The sequence below is a fragment of the Lemur catta genome, chromosome 1 (genome assembly GCF_020740605.2).
Source record: "Lemur catta isolate mLemCat1 chromosome 1, mLemCat1.pri, whole genome shotgun sequence".
Classification (NCBI taxonomy): Eukaryota; Metazoa; Chordata; class Mammalia; order Primates; family Lemuridae; genus Lemur; species Lemur catta.
In genome coordinates this window covers 195,443,248-195,460,071 of record NC_059128.1, presented here as the reverse complement: position 1 = coordinate 195,460,071, position 16,824 = coordinate 195,443,248, and the positions used below count along the sequence as shown (strand labels likewise).

General features: G+C 39.9%; 1 protein-coding gene across 7 annotated transcripts in view; it reads left to right on the top strand.

Annotated features, from left to right (window-relative positions):
* The first annotated feature begins 1,854 nt into the window (after positions 1-1,854).
* The window catches only part of GOLIM4 (golgi integral membrane protein 4), an 83,364-nt gene continuing 68,394 nt past the window's right edge, over positions 1,855-16,824 (top strand). For all 7 annotated transcript variants that reach the window (XM_045539603.1, XM_045539602.1, XM_045539601.1 and 4 more), the window contains exon 1: positions 1,855-2,123. In XM_045539603.1, the coding sequence (XP_045395559.1) occupies positions 1,937-2,123 (187 nt within the window). In that variant the 5' untranslated portion in view covers positions 1,855-1,936. The remainder of the gene's footprint in view (positions 2,124-16,824) is intronic.

The window sequence follows — 16,824 nt, the reverse complement described above, 5'->3', positions numbered from 1 at the left end:
TTAAGGAAAACCACATGCCAGGCACATGTATATTTTACAGTGGTATAAATGTCACAGGTTAGCTTGGTTGTAAATTTACTAAATTGTATGGCTTTAGCAACCTATAACTTCACAGTTCACCATAAAAAATTCTGCACCAGGGACTGTCTTTATGTTGTATTTTGCTAGACAGATTTACTCTCATTTTGAGCACCCATTACTGATGGTTACAACTAAGATCTAGTTAGAATATCATAAAAAATATGCAGTATGTAAATAATTCCACCACACTATTGACACATTTGAGAAAAAATTTACTTTTCTTAGAATTCCGGTCAAGAGCAGAAACAAAATTGTCATTTATGCATAACCTCAATTATCCCCCCTGAAATACACAGAAAGAATAAATGCAGTACAGATTTCTTTGAAGAGGTTTGTGGTTGTTACATTCGCTGTAGTGTACTGGTTTTTACATAGGGAACCTTTCCTGGTCTTTAAAATGTAATTTAAAAATGTAACTAATGTATTTTTGTCATCAATAAAACAAATACATATGACAAAACGAATGCATACTCATTTCAGCCTGTAAAATTTGTTTTTAAATTATTCTATTTGCAGCCGGGGGCGGGGGGGAAACGTGAGATCATTTCTTCCCCCTCTGCCAATGGCAAGCTGATTTCCCCGGCCCACGTGGCCAGATGAGCAGTAAGTGCAGCGTGCTTCAAGCCTCCCGGCTCGCGGGGTACCATCTGTGGGTACACTTGCATCCAGGCTGGTTACACTGAACGCCGCAAGACGGTGGAGGAGGCATCTCCGGCTCACCACCGAGACTGTGCTCTGTAGCTACTGCGACTGTCTGCCGCATCCGTCCCCTGGAGAGGGAAAGTTTACTCGGCAGAGTGCCCGCAGTTGCTGCCATCCATTCTTTCGTACATATATACGTTGTAGTTGTCTCCACGTGCGTCCCGAGGGCTGGATCTCACACACACACACACACACACACACACGTGCGCACCGAACTTCACCAGCCTCAGACCCAGACAAGTCCCCGGCCCACGCCGAGCTCCCCGCCCGTCGCTCCTGCGCCACTTCCCAGCGTCTCGGACTACACGTGGGCGCACCCCGGCGCCAGGCGGCCGCGCTGCCCGCGGAGCCCCCGTCTGCCCCGCGCCGGGAGGGAAGGCGCGGTCCTCGGGTCGGACGGACAAAGCGGGCGTCCAATCGAGCCGGGCACTGCCTCCCCGAAGGGAGGGAGCCGCAGCCCAGACCGGCCCAATGAGCAGGGAGCCCGAATGGGACTTCCTCCCGGAATCCCGTTGGCCAGAATAGCGGGGCCGTGGGTGACACGTAAGTTGGGTGGGAGGTGGCGGCGCGGCCAGAGCTCGAGTAGCCCCGTCGGTGACACTGGCGCGCCGTTCCCCAAAACGGACTGGGGCAGCCAGCCCCCACCCATCCACTAACGCGGAGGGGACCGTCCGGAGTCCGGGTCCCTTTGTTGGGCGAGCACTCCCCGCTTTAGGTGGCAACAAAGTCGTGCAGTGGGAGCCGCCGCGAGGGGGGCGGGGAGCGGCCAGGGCGGGACTCCGAGAGCTGCCGGGGACAGCGGGGCCACAAAGTGGGGAGGAGGGAAAAAGGTAGGCGGCGTCTGGGGACGGGCGCGAGGGCAGCCCGCTGTGAAGTATGCGGAGGGCCCCCTCCCGGGCCCGGGCCCTGGCGGAGAGCGAGCCTTGCAGAAGTTTGGCCGCCGCTGCCCGGGCGGCGTCGAGGGCTGCGCGCCCCGCGGCGCGCGGCGGCTGAGCGGGAGCCACTTCCCCTCCGGCCCGTCTTTTGTGACTCGCGTCTCCTCCTCATGCTGCGTCGGGCCACCTCCTGCGGCGGCCGCTGCTGAGGCTCTCGCTCGGGCCGTGGGGAGGAGAAGACGGCGGGGGCGGCCGCGGCGCGGGGTCCAGGCGGGACTATGGGAAACGGGATGTGCTCCCGAAAGCAGAAGCGGATCTTCCAAACGCTGCTGCTGCTGACCGTGGTGTTCGGCTTTCTCTACGGCGCGATGCTCTACTACGAGCTGCAGACGCAGCTGCGGAAAGCCGAGGCGGTGGCGCTCAAGTACCAGCAGCACCAGGAGTCCCTCTCCGCCCAGTTACAAGGTACGGTGAGCCCGACGCGCGCAGCCCGCACGCAACTTTGCCCTGCGTCTCCACCCGGGTTGGAAAAGTGGCTTTCGCGAGCCACTGGCACTGTGGGTGCTACCCCTGACCTTCGGGGACATCAGGTGAGCCGTGTAGGGTTGCCGTCCTCCCCGCCCCCGCTCCCCCCCCCAGTGTCAGGGGAGATGATGACATTCCCATCCTCCTGCTTCCTCCCAGCAGTTACGTTTGAAATCAGTAGCACCAGCTCATTGTCCCGCCTGGCATTTGGTGGGCGGGTGCGCGCGAAGTCTTTTACGGAGCACTTGTCAAAGGCCCAGCTGCAGTTCGGCCCATCTCTGAGGGGCATGGTTCTGTGGCGTCTGGGTATTTGTTCTTCAGTTGACTTTGTCATTGTCTTAAAAAATGGGGAGTTTGGCAAAGATTTCTGAAACTGTACTGTTTTTTCAAAGAAAAATTAAGCCACGATCCAGCAGTTCAAACTAATGGCCCAATCGAATGGAACCTAAATCTGCTAGTTTCTTATTTTGTTAGTTTAATGGAGTGACTTTAGAGATGTTGGATGCATTGGAAAAGTCCACACTGCTTAACTGTTCACCATCCTGTGGGTATTTGATTTGATTTTTTAAAAAAGGTTTACTTCCTGAGTGGCTTTTAGTTTGTCACAGAACTATCTGTGTGTGTTTGTGTGTGTATTTTACAATTATCCTTGGGAAGTCAAAGAGGAGAAACACAATTTTTCACTTTGCCAAACACAGCAAACTTGAGTAAGACTTGTAGAAGAACTTAAAGCGTGGTGTATCCTTTTATTTTAGAATCTCATTTAATGTAAATTTCAGAAACATAAAAGATGCATGACTGCAAAGTAAGCACCATGTAGTCCTGTTAAGGACATAGTCATGCTATAGATATTTTTTGAAAGCTTTTACTTGTACTTGTGGTTAGTTTTCAACACTTAGGCAGTTCTCTCCCCAACGAAAAAATAATAATAACAAGCTGTAAGTAGTGAAATGTTGACAGTCTTTGCTGATAATGCCCATATAGCTTATTTTATATTACTAGGCAGATACAAGCTGAAGAGATGTTTCTGCCTGTGATGTATATACAAATGTAAAACAGATGACTTTTTGTTGCTCCAGCTATTCTTAGTGTATTTTAGTAAAAAAAAAAAAAATTAAGATGAGAGAAAATAATACACAGCTGATTGCTTGCTCATATTTGCTCTTCCCAACTTAGAAGAAAGGAAAGTATTTTTAGCTTGCTGAAGCTGCATAGCCACAGGCAATGAAAATATGTGGCTGGGCTTGGTTGAAAAGGAAACCTGTTTTGATACATTATTAGGTTCAAAAAAATTTTCTTTAAACTTGTTGAGATTTACCCATGAGTTATTGTTGGTGTCAGGGTGGTGGATATTTACTTATTTACTTACAAGGTATCAGCACCTTCCATGTGAAGTTCAGTGCAGTTAAACCAAGAGAATAATTTGCTGTCTAATAGTACAGCAGGTCTGGATTTTCACAAATGTGGCTGGAAGAGGCATTATATGAGGTTTGTGTCTTGGTCTCTCAGTTTATAAGTCCCATGAGGGCAGGGGCTGTCGTTTTCACCATTACATCCTCAGCCCCACACAGTGCCTGACACTCACAAAGGGAATCAATATGTATTTATTCAGACAACAAACAGAAATCATTCTGAACCATGGTGAGAAAATTAATTCCAGGTACTTTTGTCTGCTTTCTTAGGCTATACTTCTGTGTCTCTGGTTTTTGAAAACCAAACAAACCAACAACAACAAAATATTTTATCGAAGTAGCTCCTTTGCCTCAACTGCCTATGCTGGAATTTGTTGACTGAGGCCCTGAATTCTGAATCATAGCCTTTATTTGCAGTGTTCCATTTTGAAAATCAACCTCAATTTCTTTTCTCCTATAATTTGCATTCTTTTGGTGGTAGTAATGGGGGAAAAGGGTGGTAAATGGTAATACAGGATCATTAAAATGCACAACTTTTGCTTTACAGCAGGAAATGAAAGTGTTCTTCCTAGTTTGAATGAGTGGCTTTAAAGTCCATTAGGTTCATTTCTTAATCTACTCTTTTGACATTTCCTCTTCAGCTGTGGTGCTGCAACACTTACAATATGATTGTGCATGAAGAATTATTTCATAAGCAGGCTAAAGTTTCTTTTCTTAATGGATTCACTGTTGAATTCTGTAGCATTTATTTTGTTTTATTTATTTATTTATTTATTTATTTATTTATTTATTTTTACTCTGTACTTTAATGGATGCAACTGTAGCATTTATATTGGATATCACATCTGCAGGACATTTTAGTGAACATTTTCTGATGATATGAGCTTTTGCTTCCCTTTTCCAATGAGAAATGACATTTCACTCAGAAGCACTATGTACCACCTGCACAGATGGGTTTTAGGGTATCAGACTGTCCATTCTTTAGTCAGGTGGGATCTCTTGGCCTGGCCTAGATTAAGATCAGAGTTAATTATAAGTGGCCTTCTTTTAAAAAATGACTCTTGAAAAAATTTGAGTAGTTTGGTCCTATAGTTGATGGTATACCTTTGTTAAGTGAGCATATTTAGGTCATCTTCCATTCAAGAATGGGTTATACTCCAGATATTCCTTTGAAAGTAGTTACTTGGAACCCCAAGTGCATTTTGTTCTAGAAGAGCCCCATAAATAGGAGATGGTGGGGGTGACATGCAGGTTACAAACTGGTGGCAGAGATGATAATAACCTTTGGCCAGCACAGTGTTTATGTAACCTGTAAAATTTTTTTAACTTCTTTCAAGTGAGCCATGCACTATTCTCTGTACCTATAGGCAGTGTTTCTCAGTCTAGACTGCCCCTTAGAATCACCCGGTAGGCACAATCCACGTGGGATGGAACCCAGGCCTTGATAGTCTTTAAAGCTCCCCGGGTGATTCCAGTATGAAGCCAAGCTTGAGAGCCTAGCTCTATAATCTCAAATTAGCCACTTCACACATTTACTTTACTTGTTTGGCCCCAAAGACATTTGAATTTTTTATCCTGGGCATGTGATTAAAAGCAGACTAGTTTCTAGACTGTGATTCACATTTTAGTTGTGCAACTTTTTGTGTAAACTTGGACCTTGTTTTTCTTATTTACAAAATGGAGATTAGAATACCCTGTTTTATAGGGGTATTGTGAGGATTAAATTAGATAATGCCTGTAGAACTCTTAGCACCTAGTTGGCACATAGGTTCTGCTCATTAAAGCTTGGCTGTTATTATCATCAGAGTCCCTGTTTGAGGTAAAATATTTCATCTCTTTTTATCTCACCAGGTTTGTCATGGGTAAAATTTGGAAATTGGCAGAATTTGTTTTTATACTTAACCATTTCCTTTTATAGCACCTAGATGAATATTAAGGAAAATAGATAAACTGGCATAAAATCCAGTGTACTTTATTCAGGAGAAGGGACCTTCTTTGACAATTTAAAACTTAGAGTATGGTTACTGATTAACTGTCTTCTGGATCTTATCAGATTAGGAGAGGGTGTGACTGCTAAGGTAATAACTGTGTGCAGTAAATTCTGGGAGAGAGATATAAGTATTTAAATTTTTTTGTATAGGCAGAGAGCCCCACATTCCTAAAACACTGCATTATAGTGCTTTTGGATTTCCCAATGATGACCAGAAACCATCAAGAAAAGGTTTATGTAAAGTTTTATATGATCCTATTCCAGATAAGTGTATTATAACTATTTAAAATAAAAAAGTTTTGTGTTTCTAAGGGTCACATTTGTTATTTAAATTAGCTGTTCTTTGCTTCAGGCTCCCCTAGCACTTAGGATGGCCCAGTAGCCTAAGCATGAACACATCATATTGTAATTGGTTACTTTTTTGTTTTCAACCTCCCCTAAATCTGCTTTTAAAAAAAAGGAAAGTCTCCTTCAGCTCAGGACCAGGCTTTTTAAATTCCTTCTTCTGATTACCTGGTGCCTGGCATATAGTAGGTGCTCAATAAATAGTAGATTTATACCTATATAGTGTTTTCTCTCTGCCTGTTAATGTGCTTATATATGGTAGGCAGTGAAGTGTAGTGGATATGGACTGAGGAGTCAGAGCACTGGAATTTGATTTCCTGCTTTTGTTCTAGCTGTGTGATCTTGGGCAAATTACTTAACTTCTCTGGGACTCTTATTTCTTCATATGTAATAATTAAGATGATAGTGTTTATAATAGGTCATGAGGATCAATACTGTTAGCTTGTGTACAATACTTAGAAGGGTGTAGCTTATATGTTGAACTGTTGAAGAAGCACATATACAATAGAGTGGTTCATAGACCTCAGTAATTTAGACTGCACGTGTGGGCAATACATGGCAGGTGTATTGCACTCATTTTCAAGTGCAAAGTTAGGACTTATACATATCAATTAGACATTGTGTATTATTACATGGACATCTTCAATGAAGTACATCTTACAGTTAAAAGGAAATATATATACCAAGCTATGTTTGTTTAATTCTGTTCCATTCCGTAGTATATGGAACAAAAATACTCTTTAAGTTCGGTAGTTCTTGTTTGTATGTAAATTCATTCCCTGAATAAAAGGTAAAGGCTTCTAGATAGCTTTTGAAATTGACTCAGTGAAGCATTCTTTTACACATAGGTGATTTGCACAGGAATCTACAGCCGATTCCACACATTGTGCCTGCCTTAATCATCCCGGTAAAGTGGAGCATGCCAACTCGATAATGAGAGTACTAGTGTCCAAATAAATATTGGTTGACTGTGTAAGAGAATTGCTCATGATATGGGAGCCTTTAGTTTAAGTCCCAGGTAAATTGGAAGCCTTACTTTGACATTTTTTATTCTTTCTTATCTGAGGAAGGACAGTTTCCCATAGAGCTGGAGCACAAGACCAGATTTCAGTGGCTGAAGGAATAAGTGAATTAGAGTTGGAGGAATGAAGTCTGACTGAAGATAGTGTGGACTAAAAAGCAGAAGATTACAGAGAAATCAGAAAAGGGAAGGGAGAGGAAAAGGGACAGATACCAGCTGATGACTTTGCAAGGCAGCTGGGAAGATTCTTTTTCACACCTTTATGCCCTAAAAGAAAAGCAGCAGGAACCAGTGAAGGGAGAGAGGGTTTGGGCGTCAGATGCAGTTTGAATGGAACTCTGGTGCTTACCATAGGGTGTCCTTAAGCAGTCAAGTAAGCGCTCTGAACTTCATTTTCTTCATATTTGAATGGGGGATAACAATGTCTATCTTGCAAACTTGTATGGATTAGAAATATTAGGTTGGTGCAAAAGTAATTGCTGTTTCAGACCATGAATTTTAAGCCATTATAACTAGACTCAAGCACATCTTTATTAATCAAAATAGGAACCATCACAATCAACACCTTGTTGTCAACAAGAAATAAGTTTGTTTATTCCTGTAGCATAAAAAAACTGTGTTTCAGGATTCGATGAACTCTTGGAAAGCATTTTCTGCTTCCCGCTAGTTGTGGAAGCGTTTTCCCTGCAAAAAGTTGTGGAGATGCTTGAAGAAGTAGTAGTTGGTTGGCGGTGGAGAGGTCAGGATGGCGGATGAGGCAAAGCTTCAGAGCCCAATTTGTTCAACTTTTGAAGTGTTGGTTGTGCGACATGTGGTCGGGCATTGTCCTGGAGAATTGGTCCCTTTCTGTTGACCAATGCAGGCTGCAGACCTATCAGTTTTCCATACATCTCATCGATTTGCTGAACATACTTCTCAGATGTAATGGTTTTGCCAGGATTCAGAAAGCTGTAGATCAGACCAGCACCAGGCCACCAAACAGTGACCATTACCTTTTTTGGTGCGAGTTTGGCTTTGGGAAGTGCTTTGGAGCTTCTTCTTGGTCCAACCACTGAGCTAGCTGGTCATGGCTGGTTGTCATATAAAATTCACTTTTTGTTGTAGGTCATAATCCGATCGAGAAATGGTTCGTTATTGTGTACAACAAGAGAAGATGACACTTCAAAACAGCGATTTTTTTGATTTTCACTCAGCTCATGAGGCACCCACTTATCGAGCTTTTTCACCTTTACAATTTGCTTCAGAGGCCAAACGACTAGAATGGTTGACCTTGAGTTCTTTGGCAACTTCTCCTTTAGTTGTAAGAGGATCAACTTTGATGATTGCTCTCAATTGGTCTCAGTTGGTCGTTGTCAACTTCCTATGGCCAGCCACTGCGCTCCTCATCTTCAAGGCTCTCATCTCCTTTGTGAAACTTCTTGAATTACCAATGCACTGTACATTCGTTAGCAGTTCCTGGGCTGAATGTGTTGTTGATGTTGTGAGTTGTTTCTGCTGCTTTACAACCCATTTTGAACTCAAATAAGAAAATTGCTTGAATTTGCTTTTAGCCTAACATCATTTCCATAGTCTAAAATGAATATACAATAAACAGCAAGTAATAAATCATTAGCAAAAAAGGTGAGAAATGTGCATTAAAATGATGTATAACATAACCACATTTATTTAAGAATGTATTCCAATATCAAACGGCAAATTTCAACCATGGTAAAACCACAATTACTTTTGCACCAACCTAGTATATCTAAAGAGACCAGCATGAGTCCTGGAGCATATTACTACTACCATTTATTAGATGCCCAAGACTGCTGTTGTTTGTGGGGTGGGAGTTCCGCATGGCCAGCGAGGGTACCTGAGCGGGTTCCAGGAAGTTAAAGAGATGAGCAGCAGCAGATAGGTGAGACATACTCTTTATTGTCAGGATGATGCTGCAGCAGCGAGAATATGACAAGCACTTATATATGGCTCGGAACAATAGGGCAACATGCCCCAGCGTAGGGGAGATCACATGGGTCTTACAAAAGAGGTGACGTCGTGGTTACATAAGCGTGCTGACTCATGCCTTACCAGAGGGCTGGCTGAAGACACACCAGCAATCATCTTGGTTTGTCCTAAGAAACCTATTGCCTATACAAATGGATATCCCCTTCCATTGTTAGATTAGCATTGGGCTTCTTTTTAGTTTGCCCACCCTTTACTGCATCTAGTAGATCATAGTGTCATTAATGGTGACCTACATGTGGCTCTTCTCAGAGCTATCTGCCCAACTTAGCTGAAACTTTTATTTGATTTAAGATACTCTTACTTTGTCTTTTCTACTCTTTTGACCCTTTTGATGGGGAGAAAAAAACCTGAAAACATTTGACACGATAGCAACTAAGAGTTGCTGTTTTTCATTTTGACAACCAAGTGTTCTTATTTTATCATTGAGGACAAAATGTTTCTCCTCCTGCCAGTAGATCATTTATAGGTTTTGTAGCTTTGTTTGGAAGTGAAAGTTATGTATAATACAACTTTATTATTAGAAAAATGATAAACTATGTTTTCTTTTCAAGCCACTGTTATTTGGAGCGAATTTATTTTGATAGAATTTTGAAAATTTATTTGAAGAAGTTAAATTATTTTTAATACAGAAAATTTAATGACTGCCTACCATGTTCAGGTTCTATGCTAAGCACATTACATGCATTGTTATTTAACGGTGACACTATCACTTTAATGTGAATGAGCAGTCTGAGTCTTAGAGAGAGGTTAATTTGCCAGTGTCAAGATGTAGCCTAATGAAACTGAGCTTAGAACTCTGATGTGACTTACTAGCCATATTTTTTCCATGGTACACCAGTGCCTTCAAAATTGTTTTAGTGCCTCTCATGACAATATTAATGGTTTTGAGAAAGTAGGTTAGGTGGATCATATGAGGATTCAGGATAAAATTTAGAATTAGAAGTAACAGGTGTGACCATTTGATGCAGCATTTCCAGTGTGTAAGACATTTGCTGCTGTTAAGAAAGGTGATTTTGGTTGATACTGAAGTTTATTTCAGGAACCATGCAGATGTTGTGTGAAGTAACATCACATCACACAATGAAAAACATATAATTCCCTTTCAATGCTTTCTTGACAAGTCAAGGAGAAACTCTCATTTTGATGCTAGAATCTCTCTCTCACATACAGTTCATTATCTGTTTTTCCAAAGACAAAAGACTTCAAGCAGCCAATGGTCTGATAGCTAACAGTCTAATAATTGTTTTGTTGTTTTATTGCATTTTATTTTTAAATTTAAATCCATTAATGCCATGTAAATAAGATTTTTTAAAAATAAGGTAGTGATAAAAAGTTTTCTTCTTGGAAGTTTATTTTAGGGGAATAAGTGTGTATTTGGTAGTCATAGTACTTGTACAGGTTTTGTATGGCTACATTAAGAATGCATGCAAGGGTTGGGCATGGTGGCTTATGCCTGTAATCCTAGCGCTTTGAGAGGCCAAGGCAGGATGATCACTTGAAGCTTGAGAACAGGAGTTTGAGACCAGCCTGAGCAAAATAGTGAGACCCTGTCTATATATATGTATATATAAAAAGAAAGAACTCATGTGAGGAGTGCCTGCATGTTTGAAGTTTAGGAATTGCGTTACTGGTCAAATCTGATACAAACATTCATTTTTACAGTTAATAAACTAAATTGTAAGATAGATAAATCACTTACCATGTGTCTCAAGCTGACCCCAAAGCCCGCATATCCTGACTCCTACCTAGTACGAAATAACATTCTTCTACTACCCTGTGCTGTCTCTGTAGAATAGCAACACACTTTTCCCTCTTTGAGCAGAAATGGGCATTGCTATTTTTTAAACAATGCTGTGTATTTCTGAGTGGCATATTTGTGTTCTTTGTTTTTATTGGCCCATGTGTGCTTATACAGAAGACATGTCAGTCATTGCCCTTCACTGATAAGCTTTACTGTAATAAATCGGCTCATAGCCTGGAGGGATATGGGCATGAAATAAATTGCTCTCTATAGCAGCATGACATTTTAAAATATTGCTTTAACTATTTTTCATATATAAAATGTCACAATATGATAAATAGTGAATAGAAAATTAAAAAAATGTCCTGTCATTCTGAAGGATAGGCATTTTAGAACATTTGAATGATACCATTTGCTTTCCTTTGAGAGTGAATTAAAAAAAATATATAATCATTTTAGGAGAGTCAAACATTCCATTTTCCAGTTCACATCTCATTTAAAATGCCTTTTTTAGTGGAATCTTTGTTGCAAAAAATCTGCAAATCAAGATATTTAGGAGAGCTTTGACATTGCTTATGTGCTCTGTTGACAATAGCTATGATGCTCTCAAATAAATATTATAAAAATAGATTAAAATTGAGCAGTTGGTAATTATTTGATTACTTCATTTGGTTTCAATAGAGCAATTTATCAAGTTTTACATTAGTGAAATTTAATATTATAAATCTGTAATTCCTGCCCTTCTGCATCAATATGTCAACCTTTTAATAAGCAGGAAATTTTTAAAAGAACTTTATATGCTATTTAGAGGTTTAGATGCTATAAAACAAGGTAAATTGTACTGATAGCAAACATCACTTTTATTAGAACATGAAAAATTAATCCTCCCTATAAAGATGAGTATCAGCTCAAAATCCAGAAGTTATCCAAATTTGATTGCGGTGTGGGTGAGGCTCCCTAAGTATCGTTCCATAAGTATAACTCTTCAAGTGTGGTTCCTCTTCATCTGTCACTCTGTTAGACTAAAGAGTCAAATTATCTGCTCTCAACACAACCAACATACAGTGGTAGGGCATAAGATACCTTGATATTTCTCTTCAAAAAAGGCGGAAAACGTGAGGTACACGTAGGAGTCATTTGTCCATAATAATTCTTAAATCTAGCTAGGCAAACGCTTTTTGATTAGATCTTGAGTTCTAGCAGTAATTCTCCATGGCCCTTGATTCTACCCTTTGGGCTCTTGGTCCCACTCTATGAGTCATCCTTCCTTTTTTATGAAAGGTAGCATATGTTTGCAGCTGAGTAGTTTTCTACACCATGGTCTTTTTTCATATAGTACTACCTCTGTCCCTTTTAGTCTAAACTGGCAGTGTTTATGTTGATAAAAGCTTCTCAGAAATTTTGTAGGTCTCCTGTGAAACTTCTTGGAATTTTCTCCATTAGGCAAAACCACATCCACATATCTCTGAGATGAATCTTCTCTACTTTGGGCTTGTGCTGAGATAGGGGAGAGACAATGCCCTTAAACTTCCTAAAGGCCTGTTGCGAAGATCTATGAAACTCTTAGGTGGTCTATTACCTGATTGAGACACCACTTTTGATCTTTCCAAGGTCTTAACAAAAGGATTTGATAGGTACACCTTTGGCTTTTGTTTTTATACTATGTTTTTCTGGTAGTGCCCTAGAATTGATACTTCCTTGGAAACTATTTCTTAATTTTAGCATTATTTGTTGTCTAAAGAGGCTGAGAATTTTCAAAATCAAGTCCCGCCTCCTTTTTGTCTAGCAGTTCTTCCCCCAGTTTATCTTTCTTCTCATAGTTTACTATAAAACACTAAGAAGAAATCAGATGACATCTTCAACACTTTGCTGGGAAATCTTAACTGGGTCACTCAGTTCATTTGGCACACTTTTTTACTTCCAATAACACTCTAAGTGACTGCAGGTCACATAACTACATCTAAGTGTGGGTGTTTCCAAACTTTCTGCCGCTACCTAATTGAGAGTTCTACTCTTGTCAGTGAGAAGTGGCTGTTGAATTTCTGTAGAATCAGTGATTCACCTCCTGCCCCATCACTATGTTTGTAGGGTCCAGGATGCTGCCATGATGTTCACTGGTACTGTGGGTTGCTATGGACTTCTGCTCTTGGTAATATTCACATTGATGCTGGAAGTCTCTCGTGACGTCTTCTCTATTCTCTATGCCAAAAAACAAAATGAGGAAATGTTCTACGTGTTCTGTAATGTATTGATAATGTGTGGTGTAGTTCTTACAGAAACTTATATATTGTTTTTTTCTCATATGCCTTTATGCTTTCTGAGTTTGGTTAGGTCTATATGGACTGAGCTAGAGGATGCTCTCTTCTGTTGAAACTGTCCAAGGAAGCAGTGGCTACTAGATAACTAGAATGATGGTATTTGTGAGTGCATGTGTGCCCTTTTTTGTAGACTCTAAGAAGTCTTCATCTGAGGGTCCCATAGTAGCAATATTTTGAGTAGGGCTAAGCCTTTAAAGAAAGTCTGCTTTGTTTTTTACTGCTGGCCTCCAGCTGTTCTCAAAACTACCTTCTATCCAGCAATAATGTGTTGCTTAAGACCATGCTGAGTATCTTGTCTATGGCCGTCTCTTCCTTAAGGGTGGCATTTTCAATTTGGGATATGTGAGCATCCATGAACTTCCTGAAAATATATGTCAATTTTATATGTGTACATTTTTCTAAGATGGAAGCCATGGCTTTAATCAGATCCTCAAAGTATTGTTGACCTGAAAAAGGTTAAGAACCACTGTTTTAGGGCAAATTCCTTCTTCTGAGGTCCTTTCAAGCCCATCTTGGAATTTGACCTCTCTGGGCCCACTCCATGAGCCCTCTAGACATGAATGTCAGTGGCTGAGTGTGTAATGGGGTAGTCAGTGTTTGATGCTATCCCCTTAAAGCCCTGACCACCTAACCCCTCCCCAAATTAAAGAAGAATCCTGATTAGAGACTTAACTGGCATTTAATAAATTGTATTCCGAGAACCCACTAGTAATTGCTTAGTGAATAACTTCAGAATTCTTGGAATTATGTGAGAAATTTATGCTTTCAAAATTGCTTTATATTTGTGATGTCATTTGATCCCCAAAATGAGCCTATGTTATAGAGTAAAGCCATATATTATATTAATACCATTTTAAACTGGAGGAAACAGAAGTCACACTGCAAGACAGTGACACACTTGGGATTAATGCTCAACTTGCTTGACTCCTAACTCAGGGGTCTTACTAACATAATTCTTAGTTTCCAAAGCTTTCTCACCCTGGAACTAAAAATGAGGTTTAACCACAACCCCAAAATGGAGTTTCTGAATTTGCCTCTTCTATGGGCATTTTCTCTTTTTCAGATTCTGTCAAACAGTTAAGAATATTCCCAGATGGTTACTCACCTGTACTTTTAAGAACTGTTCTCCTTGGAGCCCACTTGCCACCCCTCACTCCCTTCCCATCTCTGTCTATATACATGGAAGGTGCTGATGGCCGCTCAAACTACTAATTCTTGCGTCACCTCTGCAGGTTTCCACTGTCAATATCATGTTTACCTTGCTTCTTCTTCAATCTTACTTGCCCTGGAGGACCCACTCAGGCTCTGTAGGGACTGGGTCCCAGGGTAATAAGGGTGATAGTCACTGTGGTGACCAGGGCTTCACCACCCTTTGCTTCTAGCATTAGGGGCTTGGGCTTTCCCTTACCTCAGTATGATTCTTTTTAAGACTCCTCTGCATCGTGGGTTGCAGACAGAACTTCAGCTCATGCTGAGTTTCCACTAACATTCACCACAGGCTGCCGCCTCCTGATAGCCTCTTTATCTTCACCGTGACTTCACAGGGGGCTTTAAAGTTCACCACCCAACTGATTCTCCAGCTGTGATTTTTAAATTCCAGGTGTAGAAGTCAAATTACTCCTGTAAATAAATCATAGAATGGTAGAGCAGGAAAGAAAGTTCTTAGAGCCCCGGTTGCAAATACCAGTATATGGATATGTTTTGGTTCAGCCCATGCAGTGCTTTGAAAATTTTCATAATAATGTCTGCATGGAAAAAGAAAGATATTTTACGTCAACATCTAGATTTACAACCTTGTTGGAAAAGTTCTAATATCCTGCAGCACTGAGCCTGCATTCCTTTGTGGTGAATGCCTGTTTGGAATGGGGCACGTGGGCTTCAGTTGGCCAAAATTCCTAGTGTGATTGCTTTGGACATTTGCATTACTGTCCTGGCTTCTGTAAGCACCAAATTTGAAATTCTTTACCTTGAATTATTTTTTTATTTATCAATGAAGAAAGTAATCTCCAGACAGATGAAATGACTCGCCAGCTGTGCTGCCTCCTATGGCAGCCACTGGTCATGTGTACCAGTAGCACCAGAAAAGCAGCTAGTGTGACTGAGGAGCGGAATCTTAAGTTTTACTTAATTTTAATCAATTTAAATTTAACATTTAAAACTATAGCAATGTGAAGTATTTTTCTGTTAAACACAACTTTGTTTTGGTGGGGCTACATTTTAATTTAGCTGTTGTGTCGTGTAAGATATTATTGGTGTATTACAATGCACATATACTTCCTACTTTTTTTAAGTGCAGCTGCTAGAAATTTAAAAATTACGGACCTTTCAGAATGTGTTTCTGTTGGGCAGCACTGACCTGGCAGAGGTCACACAGCTTGTTTTGGTGACAGGTCTGGAATTTGTTAGCAGATCTTCACAGCTCTAACTGTATTTTTTCTCCATTACTAAAGTGTAGCCCAATTTTTCTTCTAATTCTTGAAACCTTTTTATTATAACATATAATCTCACAAACTCTCATAGGAATTTGCTTTTCCTCATATTTACATAGTACATCATACAAAAGTGATTTTATGTAAAAGAAAATTTAGCATTGTGTATTATCAACAATAATATAATAAATGTATTTTAAAGATTGATTTTAAAATTAGTATTCGTGCTATATAAAGACTTTTTTTGGCTTTGCTTTTTTATTTTAAGTGATATAGATCATTTCATTTTCTCAGAATTATTTATGTAAAAAAACAATTTTTCACGTATTTAAAATGACACTGTGGATGGGTATATTCATACCTAATGGGTGCAGTACGCACCCTCTGGAGGATGGATATGCTTGAAGCTCTGACTCGGGTGGGGCAAAGGCTATATATGTAACCTAAACATTTGTACCCCCGTAATATGCTGAAATAAAAAAAATTAAAATAAATAAATAAAATGACATTGTTTTAGATTTTGGAACAGATGCATATTAAAATACAGTGTAAAATTAACTATATATTGTAGCTTTTAAATGAGAAAAAAATTACTTTTACACCTAATATATTGAGTTCTTACATTTTATACTTTAAAAAAATCATTTTTTAATTTGTTGTTTTTATTTATCTAAATGATAAGAAAGATTCAAACATATCAGAAATAAAATATTGACCATATGAATAGTCCAATCAAATCTAGCATTCACTTAGATGAAATAAATTTTTTTTTAACAGTTTATGTTCAACTTTGAAATGTAACTGACATACATAAAAGTACACAAATTGTAAGCAAGTGGCTTGATGAGGTTTCACAGACACTTGTGTTTAACCAGCAACAAGACCAAACAAAACAAATAACAATACTAGCATCCCAGAAACTTCTTTGCACCTCTTTCATTCACTAACTGTCCCCCACCCACTAAGAATAAGCACCGTGGATTAGTTTCACCTGTTTTTATTCTTTAAGTAAATGAAATTAAACAATATATACTTCTGTGTCTGGCTGCTTTTGCTTAACATTGTTTGTGAAATTCATCCAAACTGTTACATGTATTTTGGATTTAGATTTTCCATGTCTATTAGCACGCCATTGTGTAAGTCTATCACAATTTATCCGTTCTGCTATTGATGGACATTTGGATAGTATCAGTTGCTGCCACTATAAATGCTCTCTAGTTCTTTTAACTTTTTGGTTTTTTTTTTTTAAGAGAGTAGCAGCTTCTTGATGTGCTTGATGACTGTTTTAAGGTAATGCAACTTAAGGACTATTTTGAGTGCTTTGGCAAAATTATCTTATTATTTCCCATCTACTAGTGCTATTTAATATCCTCATACATCC